Source organism: Manis javanica, chromosome 1 (genome assembly GCF_040802235.1).
Source record: "Manis javanica isolate MJ-LG chromosome 1, MJ_LKY, whole genome shotgun sequence".
In the NCBI taxonomy this organism is placed as follows: Eukaryota; Metazoa; Chordata; class Mammalia; order Pholidota; family Manidae; genus Manis; species Manis javanica.
The window spans coordinates 220,004,652-220,020,395 of record NC_133156.1 but is presented as its reverse complement, the minus strand read 5'-3'; the positions used below and the strand labels follow the sequence as shown (position 1 = coordinate 220,020,395).

Below are 15,744 nucleotides of genomic sequence, written 5' to 3'. Positions count from 1 at the left end.
AGAAACTGGCTGGTACAATTTCAATGTTTTTGAATTTATTGAGGCTCTTTTTGTGGCCTAGTATATGATCTATTCTTGAAAATGTTCCATGTGCACTTGAGAAGAATGTGTGTTCTGTTGCTTTTGGGTGTAGCGTTCTATAGATGTCTGTTAGGTCCATCTGTTCTATTGTGTTGTTCAGTGCCTCTGTCTCCTTACTTATCTTCTGTCTGGTTGATCTGTCCTTCAGAGTGAGTGGAGTTTTGAAGTCTCCTAGAATGAATGCATTGCATTCTATTTCTCCTTTTAATTCTGTTACTATTTGTTTCACATATGTGGGTGCTCCTGTGTTGGGAGCATAGATATTTGTAATGATTATATCTTCTTGTTGGATTGACCCCTTTATCATTATGTAATGTCCTTCATTGTCTCTTGTTACTTTCTTTGTTTTGAAGTCTATTTTGTCTGATACAAGTACTGCAGCTCTTGCTTTTTTCTCTCTGTTAGTTGCATGAAATATCTTTCTCCATTCCTTCACTTTTAGTCTGTGCATGTCTTTGGGTTTAAAGTGAGTCTCTTGTAGGCAGCATATAGATGGGTCTTGTTTCTTTATGCATTCAGTGACTCTATGTCTTTTGATTGGTGCATTCAGTCCATTTACATTTAGGGTGATTATCGATAGGTATATTTATTGCCATTGCAGGCTGCATGGTTACCAAAAGTTCAAGGGTAATTTCCTTACTATCTAAGAGTCTAACTTAATTCACTTAATATGCTGTTACGAACACAATCTAAAGGTTCTTTTCTTTTTCTCCTCCTTTTTCTACCTCCTCCATTCTTTATATATTAGGTATCATATTCTGTATTCTTTGTCTATCCCTTGATTGACTTTGGGGATAGTTAATTTAATTTTGCATTTGCTTAGTAATTAACTGTTCTACTTTCTTTACTGTGGTTTTATTACCTCTGGTGACAGCTATTAAACCTTAGGAACACTTCCATCTATAGCAGTCCCTCCAAAATAGACTGTAGAGATGGTTTGTGGGGGGTAAATTCTCTCAGCTTTTGTTTATCTGGAAATTGTTTACTCCCTCCTTCAAATTTAAATGATAATCTTGCCAGATAAAGTAATCTTGGTTCCAGGCCCTTCTGCTTCATTGCAATAAATACAATTAAATACATCATGCCACTCCCTCTGGTCTATAAGGTTTATGCTGAGAAGTCTGATGTTTACCTGATGGACTTTCCTTTGTATGTGATCTTATTTCTCTCTCTGGCTACTTTTAATATTCTGTCTTATCCTTGATCTTTGCCAATTTTATTACCATATGTCTTGGTGTTGTGTTCCTTGGGTCCCTTGTGTTGGGAGATCTGTGGATCTCCATGGCCTGAGAGACTATCTCCTTCCCCAGACTGGGGAAGTTTTCAGCAATTACTTCCTCAAAGACACTTTCTATCCCTTTCTCTCTCTCTTCTTCTTCTGGTATCCCTATAATGTGAATATTGTTCCATTTGGATTGGTCACACAGTTCTCTCAATATTCTTTCATTCTTAGAGATTGTTTTTTCTCTGTGTGCTTCAGCTTCTTTGAATTCCTCTTCTCTAGTTTCTATTTCATTTATCATTTCCTCCACCATATCCAACCTGCTTTTAATACCCTCCATTGTGCTCTTCAATGATTGGATCTCCAACCAGAATTCATTCCTGAGTTCTTGGATGTCGTTCCGTACCTCCATTAGCATGTTGATGATTTTTATTTTGAACTCCCTTTCAGGAAGAGTCATAAGGTCCATGTCATTTAAATCTTTCTCTGGAATTATATTAATTTTACTCTGAACCAGGTTCCTTTGGTGTTTCGTATTTGTATATGGCGCCCTCCAGTGTCCAGAAGCTCTACTTTCTGGAGCTGCTCAGGCCCTGAAGCAATGTCGGGGATCACAGGGGAGCAGTACTGGTGCCTGGGGGGAGGAAAGAGCTGTTTCCTCCTTCCCGGCTGCTATGCCTGTCTCCACTGCCTGAACCAGTGGACTGAGCACACAGGTATAAACTTTTGTCCCAGAGCAGCTGGATATGGATCCCTGCTTTCCACAAGTGGTTGGAATCTCAGTCTCTCCAGGAATTCTGCCTGTATTAGCTTTCCAACCCCATAATCATGTGAGTATCATGAAAGCACCATGAAATGTAGGTTTGTGCTCCCAGAGCAGATCTCTGGAGCTAGGTATTCAGCAGTCCCAGGCCTTCCACTCCCTCCCTGCTCTGTTTCTCTTCCTCCCAGCCAGTGATCTGGGTTTGGGGAAGTGCTTGTGTCCCGCCAGGCCACAGCTTTGGTACGTTACCCAGTTCGGTGAGGTATGCTCTTTTCTCCAGGTGTATGCAGTCTGGTGCTATCCTCTTTCCTGTTGCTCTCTCAGGATTAGTTGCACCAACTATATTTTCTAATTGTATCCAGTTTTAGGAGGAAGCCTCTGTCTCTCCTCTCATGCCACCATCTTTAATCCTTCTTGATACACAATCTTATGAAGGTTACACATGACCAATATTGTGCTTTCAACATTCACCCGTATTATCAAGTACCCCCCTCCACCCTGTTGCAATCACTGTCCATCAGGCTAATAAAATGCGATAGAGTCATTATTTGTCTTCTCCATGCTGTTCTGAGTTGCCTGTGACCTACTTATATTGTGAGTGCCAATTATAATGCCCCTTAATCCCCTTCTCCCTCCCTCCCACCCACCATCCCCAGCCCCTTTTCTTTGGTAACTGCTAGTCCCTCCTTGGAGTCTGTGAGTCTGCCACTGTTTTGTTCCTTCAGTTTTGCTTTGTTATACTCTACAAATGAGTGAAATCATTTGATACTTGTCTTTTTCCACCTGTTTTATTACCCTGAGCATAATACCCTCTAGTTCTATCCATGTTGTTTAAAATGGTGGGATGTTTTCTTTAGATGACTGAATAATATTCCATTGTGTATATGTACCACCTCTTTATCCATTCATCTACTGATGTACACTTAGGTTGCTTCTGTATCTTGGTCTTTGTAAATAGTACTGTAATAACATAGAGGTGCATACGTCTTTTTGAATCTGGGATCTTATTTTATTCAGGTAAATTCCTAGGAGTGGAATTACTGGGTTAAATGATATTTCTATTTTTAGTTTTTTGAGGAACCTCCAAATTGCTTTCCACAATGGTTGAACTAATTTACATTCCAACCATCAGTGTAGGAGGGTTCCCCTTTCTCAGCATCCTTGCCAACATTTGTTGTTTCTTTTTATTTTTTGGTATCATTAATATACAATTATAGGAACAAAATCATGGTTACTAGACTTTCCCCATTATCAAGTCCCCACCACATACCCCATTACAGTCACTGTCCATCAGCATAGTAAGATGCTATAGAATCACTACTTGTCTTCTCTGCATTATACTGCCTACCCCATTCCCCTACCCCACTACATTATGTGTGCTAATTGGAATGCTCCTTTTCCCCCTTATCCCTCCCTTACACCCATCCTCCCCAGTCCCTTTCCCTTTGGTAACTGTTAGTCCATTCTTGGGTTTTGTGAGTCTCCTGCTCTTTTGTTCCTTCAGTTTTTTCTTTGTTCTTATACTGCACAGATGAGTGAAATCATTTGATACTTGTCTTTCTCCACCTGGCTTATTTCACTGAGCATAATACCCTCTAGCTCCATCCATGTTGTTGCAAATGGTAGGATTTGTTTTCTTCTTATGGCTGAGTAATATTCCATTGTGTACATGTACCACATCTTCTTTATCCATTCATCTACTTATGGAAACTTAGGTTGCTTCCATTTCTTGGCTATTGTAAATAGTGCTGTGATAAACATAGGAGCACATAAATCTTTTTCAAACTGGGCTCCTGCATTCTTAGGGTAAATGCCTAGGAGTGGAATTCCTGGGTCAAATTCTGTTTCTGTGTTTAGTTTTTGAGGAACCCCCATACTGCTTTTCACAATGGTTGAACTAATTTGCATTCCCACCAGCAGTATAGGAGGGTTTCCCTTTCTCCACATCCTTGCCAACATTTGTTGTCGTTTGTCTTTTGGATGATGGCGATCCTTACTGGTGTGAGGTGATATATCATTGTGGTTTTAATTTGCATTTCTCTGATGATTAGCAATATGGAGCATCTTTACATGTGACTGTTGGCCATCTGAATTTCTTCTTTGGAGAAGTGTCTGTTCAGCTCCTCTGCCCATATATCTATTGGGTTATTTGCTTTTTGTTTGCTGAAGTGTATGATTTCTTTATATATTTTGGATGTCAACCCCTGATCAGATATGTCTTTTGTGAATATATTCTCCCATAGTGCAGAGTGCCTTTTTGTTCTACTGAGGGTGTCCTTTGCTGTTCAGAAGCTCTTCAGTTTGATATAGTCCCTCTTGTTCATTTTTGCTTTTGTTTCCCTTGCCTAGGGAGATATGCTCATAAAGAAGTTGCTCATGTTTATGTCCAAGAGAGATTTGCCTATGTATTTTTCTAAGAGTTTTATGGTTTCATGACTTACATTTAGGTCTTTGATCCATTTCAAGTTTACTTTTGTGTATGGAGTTAAACAATAATCCAGTTTCATTCTCTTACATGTAGCTGTCCAGTTTTGCCAACACCAGCTGTTGAAGGGGCTGTCATTTTCCCATTGTATATCCATGGCTCCTTTATTGTATATTAACTGACCATATATGCTTGGGTTAATATCTGGACTCTCTATTCTGTTCCACTGGTCTATGGGTCTGTTCTTGTGCCAGTACCAAATTGTCTTGATTACTGTGGCTTTGTAGTAGAGCTTGAAGTTGGGAAGCGAGATCCCCTCTCCTTATTCTTGCTTCTCAGGATTGCTTTGGCTATTCAGGGTCTTTTGTGGTTCCACATGAATTTTAGAACTATTTGTTCCAGTTCATTGAAGAATGCTGTTTGTATTTTGATAGGGATTGCATTGAATCTGTAGATTGCTTTTGGCAGGAATGCCATTTTGACAATATTAATTTTGCCTATCCAAAAGCATGGGATGAATTTCCATTTATTAGTGTCCTCTTTAATTTATCTTAAGTGTGTTTTACAGTTTTCAGGGTATAGGTCTTTCACTTCCTTGGTTAAGTTTATTCCTAGGCATTTTACTCTTTTTGATGCAATTGTAAATGGAATTGTTTTCCTGGTTTCTCTCTCTGCTAGTTCATCATTAGTGTATAGGAATGCAACAGATTTCTATGTATTAGTTTTGTATCCTGCAACCCTGCTGCATTCAGATATTAGTTCTAGTAGTTTTGGAGTGGATTCTTTAGGGTTTTTTATGTAAAATATCATGTCATCTGCAAACAGTGACAGTTTGGCTTCTTCCTGACCAATCTGGATGTCTTTTATTTCTTTGTGTTTTCTGACTGCTGTGGCTAGTACCTCCAGTACTACGTTGAATAAAAGTGGGGAGAGTGGGCATCCTTGTCTTGTTTCCGATCTTAGGGGAAAAGCTTTCAGCTTCTTGCTGTGAAGTATGATGTTGGCTGTGGGTTTGTCATAAATGGCCTTTATTATGTTGAGGTGCTTTCCCTCTATACCCAGTTTGTTAAGAGTTTTTATCATGAATGGATGTTGAATTTTGTCAAATGCTTTTTCAACATCTATGGAGATGATCATGTGGTTTTTGTCTTTCTTTTTGTTGATGTGGTGGATGATGTTGATGGATTTTTGAATGTTATACTATCCTTATATCTTTGAGATGAATTGCACTTGATCATGGTGTATGATCCTCTTGATGTATTTTTGAATTCAGTTTGCTAATATTTTGTTGAGTAGTTTTGCATCTATGTTCATCACGGATATTGGTCTGTACTTTTCTTTTTTAGTAGTGTCTTAGCCTTGTTTTGAAATTAGAGTGATGCTGGCTTCACGGAATGAGTTTGGAAGTATTCCCTTCTCTTCTGTTCTTTGGAAAACTTTAAGGAGACTGGGTATGAGGTCTTCTCTAAATGTCTGGTAAAATTCAGCGGTGAATCTTTCTGGTCCGGGAGTTTTGTTCTTGTTAAGTTTTCTGATTACCTATTCAATTTCATTGCTGGTTATTGGGCTGTTCAGATTTTCTGTTTCTTCCTGGGTCAGCCTTGGAAGGTTGTATTTTTCTAGAAAGTTGTCCATTTCTTCTAGGTTATACAGTTTGTTAGCATATAGATTTTCATAGTATTCTCTAATAGTTCTTTGTATTTCTGTGGTGTCTGTAGTGATTTTTCCTTTCTCATTTCTGATTCTGTTTATGTGTGTAGATTCTCTTTTTCTCTCAAGGTCTAGCTAGAGGTTTATCTATTCTGTTTATTTTCTCAAAGTACCAGCTCTTGGTTTCATTAATTTTTCTATTGTTTTATTCTTCTCAATTTTATTTATTTTCTTCTCTGATCTTTATTATGTCTCTCCTTCTGCTGACTTTGGGCCTCATTTTTTCTTCTTTTTCCAGTTTCAATAATTGTGAATTTAGACTATTCATTTGGGATTGTTCTTCCTTCTTTAAATAGGCCTGGATCTGTTAGATTTTCTATCCTAATGATTATCTCATCTGCAAATAGGGAGATTTTAGCCAGTGCTGTAATATTTTACATTTAACTTCCTTTCCTTCTTGGGCTCCAATCTGGCATTGCAATTCTGATAGCTGGATGTCTTCTGTGGTGGTCCTAATGCCCACCCTGTTCACTCAGATCCTGGAGACTGAGTCCTTGTCTTCCTCCCCTATGAATGATATCCTGCCCAATACCACAGTCTAGGTCAGAGCAGTGACATTGTCTTCTTTTGCCTGTTTCCCCAACTCTTACCCCATGGTCTGGAGTCCTGCTAGCTGCTGATGGACCTTCCTGATAACAACAATCCCTGCTGCTTGACACAGTATTTTTGTGTGCTGCATGCCCAAAAGGACATTATCTGGTAGGTAAGGTGAAATAGTGCATCAGCGTGGGCCTTTCTATCAGATAGGCTTCAGTTTGAATCTTATTTCTTCCTCAGGGAATGTCAAGCACATTCCGTGGTTTCCTTGCCTTCAGCAAGTAAGATCCCATAGGTAAAGGACCATACAGTGGTCAGTCAGTAATGATCCTTCTCCACACTGATGCTAGCCATGGATGCTGTACCCGGGACTGTGCTTTATGGCTGCATTGTCCAAGAAGCTCGTTGTGCCTTCAGATCCAACTGAATCTCAGCAGCTGCAGCTGAACCATATCCTCATGTGCCTTCCCAGCCTAGTGGATGCTTCAAGTTCCAAGTTCTGGCCCCATATCCTTGCCCAGTCCAACTCTTATTACCTGGGCACTAGTTCATTCTAAGACTTGTGTGACCCATTGGGTGTTTCAGGAAGCATGACTCTAATGAGTGCTTGCATTCTTGATGATGATAGCGAGTAACGTCAGTTTTTTGGACAAAGGCCTCCTGGTGTGTGAGACTCTCTAGTGGCTGTCTAGCCTGGGAATTTGCCTGTGTACTGTGTGGTGTTTGGGCGTAGCTGAAAAAACCAGTGGCGTGGCTGGTTCTGACAGAGACTTTTATTAAAGTGAAGAACATCTCAGTAGCCACACCCTGTCACCTGCTAATAGTGCTATCTCAGAGGGGTAATTTAAATCAGCACTGAAAGTAAACTGTTTACTGGTAGAAAGTTCTGTTACAGACAGGTTTTTATGAGTTTCTGTGGCTCACTGACAACAGGGTCCACGTACAGCTGCTTAAAGTCAACCAAGGGGCAGACTGTTTTCCTTCTTTCACCAATTAAAGAGGTGGGCAGGCTCAGTCTAGAGCAGGTGTGATGGGGGCAGGGAGAGCGAGGTGGAGACCCCGGAGGGAGGAGGAGCATCTGTGTCACATCATCATCCCTGAGAGGGCAGGGAGATGCTGAACCTGCAGGGACAGAGAGACTGGCAGCTGACCAGGGACTGTGGGTGGCCTTGGTGTTGAAAGACTGCGTAAGTGCAATGGGTTTAGTTGGCAGTGTGCTCCACCCAGTTTAGTCCAGTGTGATGTGACAACTATTTTGATATTTTGAGCCATGCTAATAGAAGCATAGGACTTAGAGAGAAGTTCAGTTCCTCTCCTTTCTGCGTGCAACAGGATGCCCTGTTCATTTCTGAGCTCTGGACAAGGGATGCATCATAAAGAGTCCCTCGACATGCTGGTGAGTGTGATTGTAACCATGGCATATAAGGAGCAATTTAAGGGATAGAGAATGCTTGTCCTAGATGCCTTGGAGTCAGACATGATCTGGAAGTGTCCAATGAGGAGATGCAGGAGGTTGGATTTTAGCTCCCAAAGAAGGAAGAACTTTTCAACAAGGCTAATCAAAGGTAAAATGGCTGCTTTCAAAGGAAGTGAGTTCCTTGTTACTGAATGTGTTCCACTGTGGCCATTTGGTGGAAAGATGCTATAAGAGAGGCTCAAGCAACTGGACAAGGGCTTTTCCTAGTCCCTGGTATCAATGATTCTAACAGGAAAAGATACTCTGTGCCCTGAACTCTTACCTCTGCTCTTGCAGAGTCATAAATAGACATCCATTAAAGCAACATCTGCTATTGCCAGGCACTGTGCTGGTTGGTGATCGTGGAAGTAGTGTAGTACTTTGTATTTCAGAGCCATAACAAAAAGGCCTCAGAGAGAGTTGTTATGGTGTAACACTACTGACTGTACTAAAACTCTTAGTCATGGGGAAACGATGGACTCATTAGGCTTTTCGTTAAGGGGACTCATTAAATATCAGGTAACACCTTTCCTTTCACCTGATGGAGAACTAGGATGTCAGCATTCACGTCTGGTGGTACAGTTTCACCACTTTCTGGTTCTTGGGGGATGGAGAAGGGACAAGGAGAGAAAGGGGGAGAAGGCAGCAAAGCAGTAGAGGAAATAAACTTCCGGGACACTACTCTTCTGCTTCTACACTGGCACCCTTGGATGTAATGACTCAATCTGGGTATATCATTGACTAGGTTTTTTACAACAAGATCTGTAAACAGGTAATTGACTGATGGACCTACTCTGGGTTCTGAACGGGGCTAGACACTGGGGAGCCTAAAAGGGTAAGACGCGGTCCCTGCCCCTTAGCCGGTGGCAGGAGCGCTTCCAGCTCAGGAGGCAGGGTAAATTTGGCTAACGAAGGGCTTGCAGTGGGGGAGCGCCTGTGCAGCCTGCCGCGGGCTGCTTTCCCTTTCACTGCCCTGGGCCGCGGGTCCTCCCAAAGCTGCCTCGGGCTGCACAGCGGCACCACCTTCACACAGGTTAACCCAGGAAGACCCTCAGACCATCCTAACCTCGCTGCCCAACCTTTCCTCGGCTGAGGGGCTGCGGGGACGCAGGCAGGACGCGAGCGCGCGCACCTGCGCGCCCCCCGCCCTCGTGCCCGGCTTCCCGGCGCGTGCGCGGGGCTGGGGCCGAGGCGGGCGCGCCCCCGGGGCGCCTCCGCTGCGCGCGCGTCGACCCCGTGTGGGGCCCGGCTTCGGCGCGCGCGGAGGCGGCCGGCTGGGCGCCGGACGCGGGCGCGGAGTGGCGCGGCGGGAGGCTCCGCGGCCGGTCCCCCGACACGGGCGCCGGGCGGAGCGGCCCGTCTCTCGGCCTTGTGTCCGCGCACCGGCGTTCCCAGCGGCCGCCCCTAGACGACAGAGGCAGGTGGGGCGGGAGCGCGCGCGGCCCCGGGTCGGGGGTTGCGGCGGGGGACGGGACCGCGGTGCCCGAGGGGCGGTTGGCGGTTCGGGGAGGCCGCGCAGAGGCCCTGGGGGCGCTGGGAGCCCAGTGGCCGCCTGCAGTGGGCGCCGGTGTCGCCGGCTCCCGGAGGCCAACCTGGGGCGGCGCGGCCCACCGGTGGGCTTACGGGTTTCTGGTTTCCATTCCTGGCGGACGGTTTAGCTTGAGCGTAAGGCGCCGTGCGGTGCCCGGCGCTGAGTTCTGGCCCGCGCTGTGCAGCCCCAGCCCCGACCGCCCGCGTCCTGGGGGTGCTGCCCGCGCGCGGAGCTGAGCTGGGAGCCGTGCACGCCCTTCAAGGGGCTTCTCCCTAAATAGGGCCTCTTCAGATCGCTGTCTGTCCTTGCTTCTTAAATTGTTTAAGAAACCTTTGCCAGTGGGAATTCGAAGTTGAACCAAATGACTCTGCTGTCCTGAGATTCCTTAATTCTGAATCGTGGGAATTGGGAAGTTGGAGGAAACTGCGCTGAGACCGGCCTCAGCACAGACGCAGTTTATACCTCATCCGTGTGGATTAGATTGATGGGTTTCTGTTAAATTAGATGTCAGGTTCATTCATCCGGAGACTATATAAACAATTTGTGTTTAAACTGTGAGACAGTGTTTCGATATGCATCAGAGGATGATGTTCTCATGGGATAGTAACTTGCACTATGTTCCCAGCTAGACTGTGGTTCATATTGTAGCAATGTCGGTGCCTTTGAAATATTTCAGTAAAGAAACATCCTCCTTCTTAGAAACAGCGGCCGGCCCCAACGGCTTAATTGGACCTCACTTTCATACTGACATTTGTCATTTATGAATCTTATGCACCATATAGAATAGTCATTAAGATCACGCGGTACAGGACAGGTCGCAACTATGGAGGAAAAGCCTAGAATTGTAAATGGCAGAAGTCTAGCTAGCTTTCTACATTTTTATGATGCAAAACCATCCTGGTTCTATCCAATTTTCTGCCATAAATATGCATTTTTAAGTGCTTTTTTTTGATGTGGACTACCTGGGCTGTCCATTTATTTATTATGGACCAAATTTATTTATTTTATTTCAGAATGGATCTTGAAATATAATGAATATGTTTATTTCTGTTTTATAAAATATTTGGCACATGGTGTATTACTTGTGGGATTTATTTCAGACATTTCAGATTTACCAGATACAGTTCCCACCAGTAAGGCCTTTGTAAAAAATGTTTATATAATATCTTGTATTGCTTAAAACAACTCCAGGTTTTTGAAACACACACACTAGTGACCTTTATGTTATAGAATCAGCTTAACTCTTTCTGTTTAAACTTATCTGGGTATTTTTAGACTTACTTTTCCCATGTAAATTTTGTATAATTATGCTGCTATGGGCTTGCTTAGTTTGTTAGCCTTTATTTGTTTCTTGTTTTTTTTCAGGCATCTGTCTATTGTTTTCTCTTCTGGAGTTTGAGCAGCACTGTTTCCTTCAGTGATGTTCAACAGAAGTTTCTGTGACAAGGGATGTGTTCTTTCTGCACTGTTAAATATGGTAGCCCCTAGCCACATGTGACTATTGAGCCTTTGTTTGGGGCTAGAGCAATGGAGGAACTGGATTTTTTATTTAAATAGCTGTATGTGATCAGCAGCTTCCTGGTTGGACACTGCAGCTTTATATTATTAGACCCCCACAAAGTCTCCACTGGCCTGCTTGAATCCAGCACATGTTATAATTACACAGTAATTACACCTTTCTTGTAAAAATTCTATCCTATAGGTTATAATCTGCGTGAGGGTAAGAGTATATCTGTTTTTTCTACTTTGTTATGTCCAGTCTAGGACTTAGTAAGAAACATTGGACAAATATTTGAATTACTAAATGAACTTCTTGAGGGAAAGTATCTTTTACATTCTCTCCAGGGCCTAGAGCTAATTAAGTATCAAATACTGTAAATACCTGCTTAGTGATTGAACAGATTTCATATAATTAACAAATAAATAAGTGGATTAGTGCTTATTTTTTGCTTATTTTTAATTATAATTAAATGCTTATTTTGGTTAGATTACTTTTTTTTTTAGAAATCTCATGGAAATAAGGACTCATGCCAAAACACCATATAAAGTTGAGTAAAAGTTCTCATGATTTCAACTCATGTAGACACAACTTGGATCTCCTGTTATTAGGGTGGCTCAAAGATGCTGCTCTTGAATGATATTCCAAATAAATCTGAGAGAGTCTCTTGGCCTCAGATTTATTTATTAGGGAGGCCCTAATAGCCCTGAACCACTCTGAAGAAGTTAGTGGGCACCTTCATTTGCCTCTGTATGTGTGTGTTAGGGCAGGGCCCAGACAAGATATTGGAGCCACGTTACAAGTTGGATTTGTACAGAGCTGATTTGGAGTGGTTCAAGTAGGGTGGGATTCCTAGATATATTGAAGTTTGGGAAATTTCATTCTATATAGCATGTGTTATGTACAGTTAATGAGGGCTGACTTTTTACTCATTTGTATCATTAACTCATTTGTATCAATAACTCATTTGTGTCATTTGATTCATTTGTATCATTTACTCATTTGTATCATTAACCATAGTAGGATTTGAAATGAAAGTATGTCCTCAATCTAGATCAGTTCATCTCTAAATTTGAACAAGATTCCCAGGTATCACAGATGTTCAGATCCAGAAATTGCTTTTATGGAAGGATTTTAAAACTATTACAAAAGTTTATAGAGGTGAATAGTTTGTTTAAGTGGGACAAGTAGGATATTGGGTTTTTCATGAAGGAAAATAAGTGGGGTGAGGGAAAACATGCAATGAAGACACAAAATACAAAGAATGTTCACTGCATTGGTCAGGTAATATTGTAGCTTCCCTGCACTTGCTGTATCTAAAATGATAAAAGTTGAGTATGTTTTGTTGAGTCATCTTTCCACCTTGAATCTAGGATTTGAATATTTATTAAATATGTATATGACACTAGCCTAGCTCCTGTGGCAAGTGATAATTGTGTAAAATACAGTTCTTATCTTGACAGATCTTAACAGTGTGCAAGGAAGTGAAAGGTGCTCTGAGGATCACTTCAAAAAGTATTTTTGAATGGGAAATCCTGCTCTTTGAAAGGGAAGTTTTGCAACATTGTTTCCTTCTCACCAATTCAGAAAGATAACCACTTTACTACTTTGCTGAAGAATTAAGAGTGTAGGAAACATGACTGAGTCTCAAAGTGTGATTGCAATCAGTGTGATTGCAAACACAGCTTAATCAAGACACACCTCTAAAAAAAAATCAGTGGTTCCCAGTGCTCATGGAATTAAGTGTTTTTTTTTTAATCTTTGATCAGGTATATGAATTGTGTGTGTATATATACCTGATCTGAGTATAGTCCTAAAAAGCCATTAGAGCCTTATCTCTGTTTTCTTAGATGTGCCCAAGGGCCAGCCTACTGTTCCTTTAACGTGAGCACCTCATAAACCTCTGCTCCAATTTCTGCCTACTCATCTTTCAGGGCACATCTGAGGTGATGTTTTCTCCACTGGACTGTTTCTGACTCTCAGGAGCTCCTGTAATAGGCCATTCTGTTTCATCATCTATAGTTATTTTTAAGTTCACCCTAATAGATTGTAAGCTACCTGATGAGCATGGATCATCTGTTACTCCTTTTTGTATTCTCTGCAACGTCCACACTACTGTAGTGCCTTCGACCTCGTGGCTCATTAATAGATATTTATTAAACTATGTTTCTGTTCCATAACTTTAAATAAGCTTCATACTCTGCATAGAATATTTCGCTCAAATGTGTTGCCAAGCGAGTGGAGGCCAACAAGTAGAAATTCTGAGTTAACTGTCAACACTGAGAAGCTGTAGTGTTGAAGGTGGGCTGTCTTTGTGGTGTGCATTACTTTTTGAAATTGATAGTAATCGAGGAAGATTGCCTTGCTGTATGATGCCAGTTCCTTGTTGTTTTCCTATCTATGTAGCAAGGTTAATGTCAAAATTCAAAATATTGGATGGCAAATAATTTTAGCATCCAAGAAAACTTGAATACCTTTACCAAGTAACATTGGAGTAGGTTAACATATAATATCCATTGTCATATCAACATGTACTTTATTAGAAAAAAGAAATCATCTTTCTCCTTACCAGTTCTTGTTAGTATTTGGAAAACATGAATTAAGTTGGAAAGGAACCAGTTAGCTCAGGGAGATGACTCTTTCCTTGGAGCAGGGTGGTGATGGTAGAGATGATTAAATTAGATGTGGGGTTGGTTAACCAAGTATAATAGAGCACACATTGCATAATATCTAGCATGGCATTATCTGCTAAAGTAAGCTCTCAGTTTATTAGCTATCTTTACTTATTCTGTTCTTTCTACTGAAGTAATCTAAAATTCTTTGGTTTTATAATATGGTTTTCTATTTATATTTAAAACAGATTTAGAGATTCATAATATTTCAGACTTTAAGGATTTGATGCAAAAGAAATTGGAAGATTTTCAGCTTCACAGTACAGTTTTGTTAGCATTTTCCCTGTTTTCTTCATCACTGATATGTGGACTAGGGTGTGGCACCAGTTTGATTTAGAGCAAATTTTTCTAGCACCCATGTTTTGTGGGAAAAACAGGTGGTGTAAGTGATGTAGTTTAAAAGTCATGGATCTCCATCTGCTGCTTTAGGATAGGCTAAGAAGGCCCTGTATGTTGGTGAGAATGTAATAAACTCTTAGATTTAGATTTGTACAAATGATGTGATTAATTTTCAGTAGTTTTCTAGGATGTCACGGTATAATGAGAATGTTTTAAACTAGATTATTTTCCTGGGGTGAGCATGGGACATGAGCTATTGGATGACAGATGAATATAACCTGTGTCAGATCCTATGAGAAGCTAGAGATTCATCTACAAGGGTTAATATGTCCTTTTTTGTAACTGTGAGCAAAGAGAATGTCACCCATTTAGGTTAACTCAGCATGTAAAAAGTGTTTTCACCTGTTACTGAGAAATGCAGTTTTTTTTTATTACTCCCGAGCTTTTTTTAAATAGATTAGGTGTCCTGCTAACTCTCTTGTGTGAAGCTGTGTGTATTCTTTAACAACCATTTGCTAAAAGGAAAGTTTTATTCCCTTCCTCTCTAAAAGAGATTTTTGAAGTTGAAAATGTCAGTAGCTTAGATGTTAAAATAATATAGGCTGTTTTTTTGTGTGTGACTGAAGGCAATCATTCTGAGTTGCATACAGATATAATATGTATGTTTTTCTTCCCCTCTCATTAAAGGTAGCTTTCTAGAAGATGACCATAGAGGACCGTCCAGATTTTCCATTAGAAGGAAATTCTTTGATTGGAAGATACCCATTTTTATTTCCAGGTTCCAATACACCAGTTATCTTTTCAATTTCTGCAGCACCAATGCCTTCAGACTGTGGTATGTTACATAGCTGTATTTTTCTATGAACTGGTAGCTTGACTTCTGTCTTCTGCCCTTTTTGCTCTCATAATTTTCCCTAAAGTTTTCCTTTTTCAAAAATACAGTTGCTTATTGCTCTTTCTGCCTTTTAAGCTAAACACTTTATTTCTGCTGGCAGCATTTTTATTATGTAAAAAAACATTCATTTTAAGCCCCATGATGGATTTAGAGGATCTCCCTGTTAGAATGCAAAGGTGCTTAGACATTAGCATTCTTCTGCTACTGATGTGTTTATTTTGATTAAATATACTGATTTGTTTCAAAAGCCATGTACTAAAACAAAGACGTAAAAGCACTGTGAGCTAGCCATCTCTAAGGGCCCTGGTATTTCTGAAATGCTAGGATTCTAGTTAACAAACTAAATAATCACTGCTGAAATGATTCAAAGTCGGGTAACAGTACAACAAATTGTGTGTTTCAGTGCGCAAGCAAGCCTAATTCAGATCCTGTCTTCGTTGTCTCCATTGGAATTATAAGTGTAAACACGAAGAAAGTATAGTAAAACTTTTAGAGATAGCCCTGTACTTAGGCAGAGAGGGTGAGGCCTTTCCTTGGAAGGTGTAGTGAGATCAGTTCATATTTAAATTGGTTCATTTAAATCTCCTTTGTAAAAATGTAAATTTAGAAGTATTC

General features: G+C 41.1%; 1 protein-coding gene across 8 annotated transcripts in view; it reads left to right on the top strand.

Moving 5' to 3' along the window:
* Window positions 1-7,982: 7,982 nt before the first annotated feature.
* The window catches only part of CLIP4 (CAP-Gly domain containing linker protein family member 4), a 62,396-nt gene continuing 54,634 nt past the window's right edge, over window positions 7,983-15,744 (top strand). Inside the window, exons 1-3 of one of the 8 annotated variants that reach the window (XM_073214799.1) lie at window positions 9,398-9,611; window positions 12,687-12,773; window positions 14,923-15,069. In XM_073214799.1, the coding sequence (XP_073070900.1) occupies window positions 14,937-15,069 (133 nt within the window). In that variant the 5' untranslated portion in view covers window positions 9,398-9,611; window positions 12,687-12,773; window positions 14,923-14,936. Of the gene's footprint in view, window positions 8,135-8,410; window positions 8,967-9,392; window positions 9,616-12,686; window positions 12,774-14,921; window positions 15,070-15,744 lie in introns of those variants that run through there. The other 7 variants (XM_073214796.1, XM_037009406.2, XM_073214807.1 and 4 more) reach the window with 7 other exon arrangements.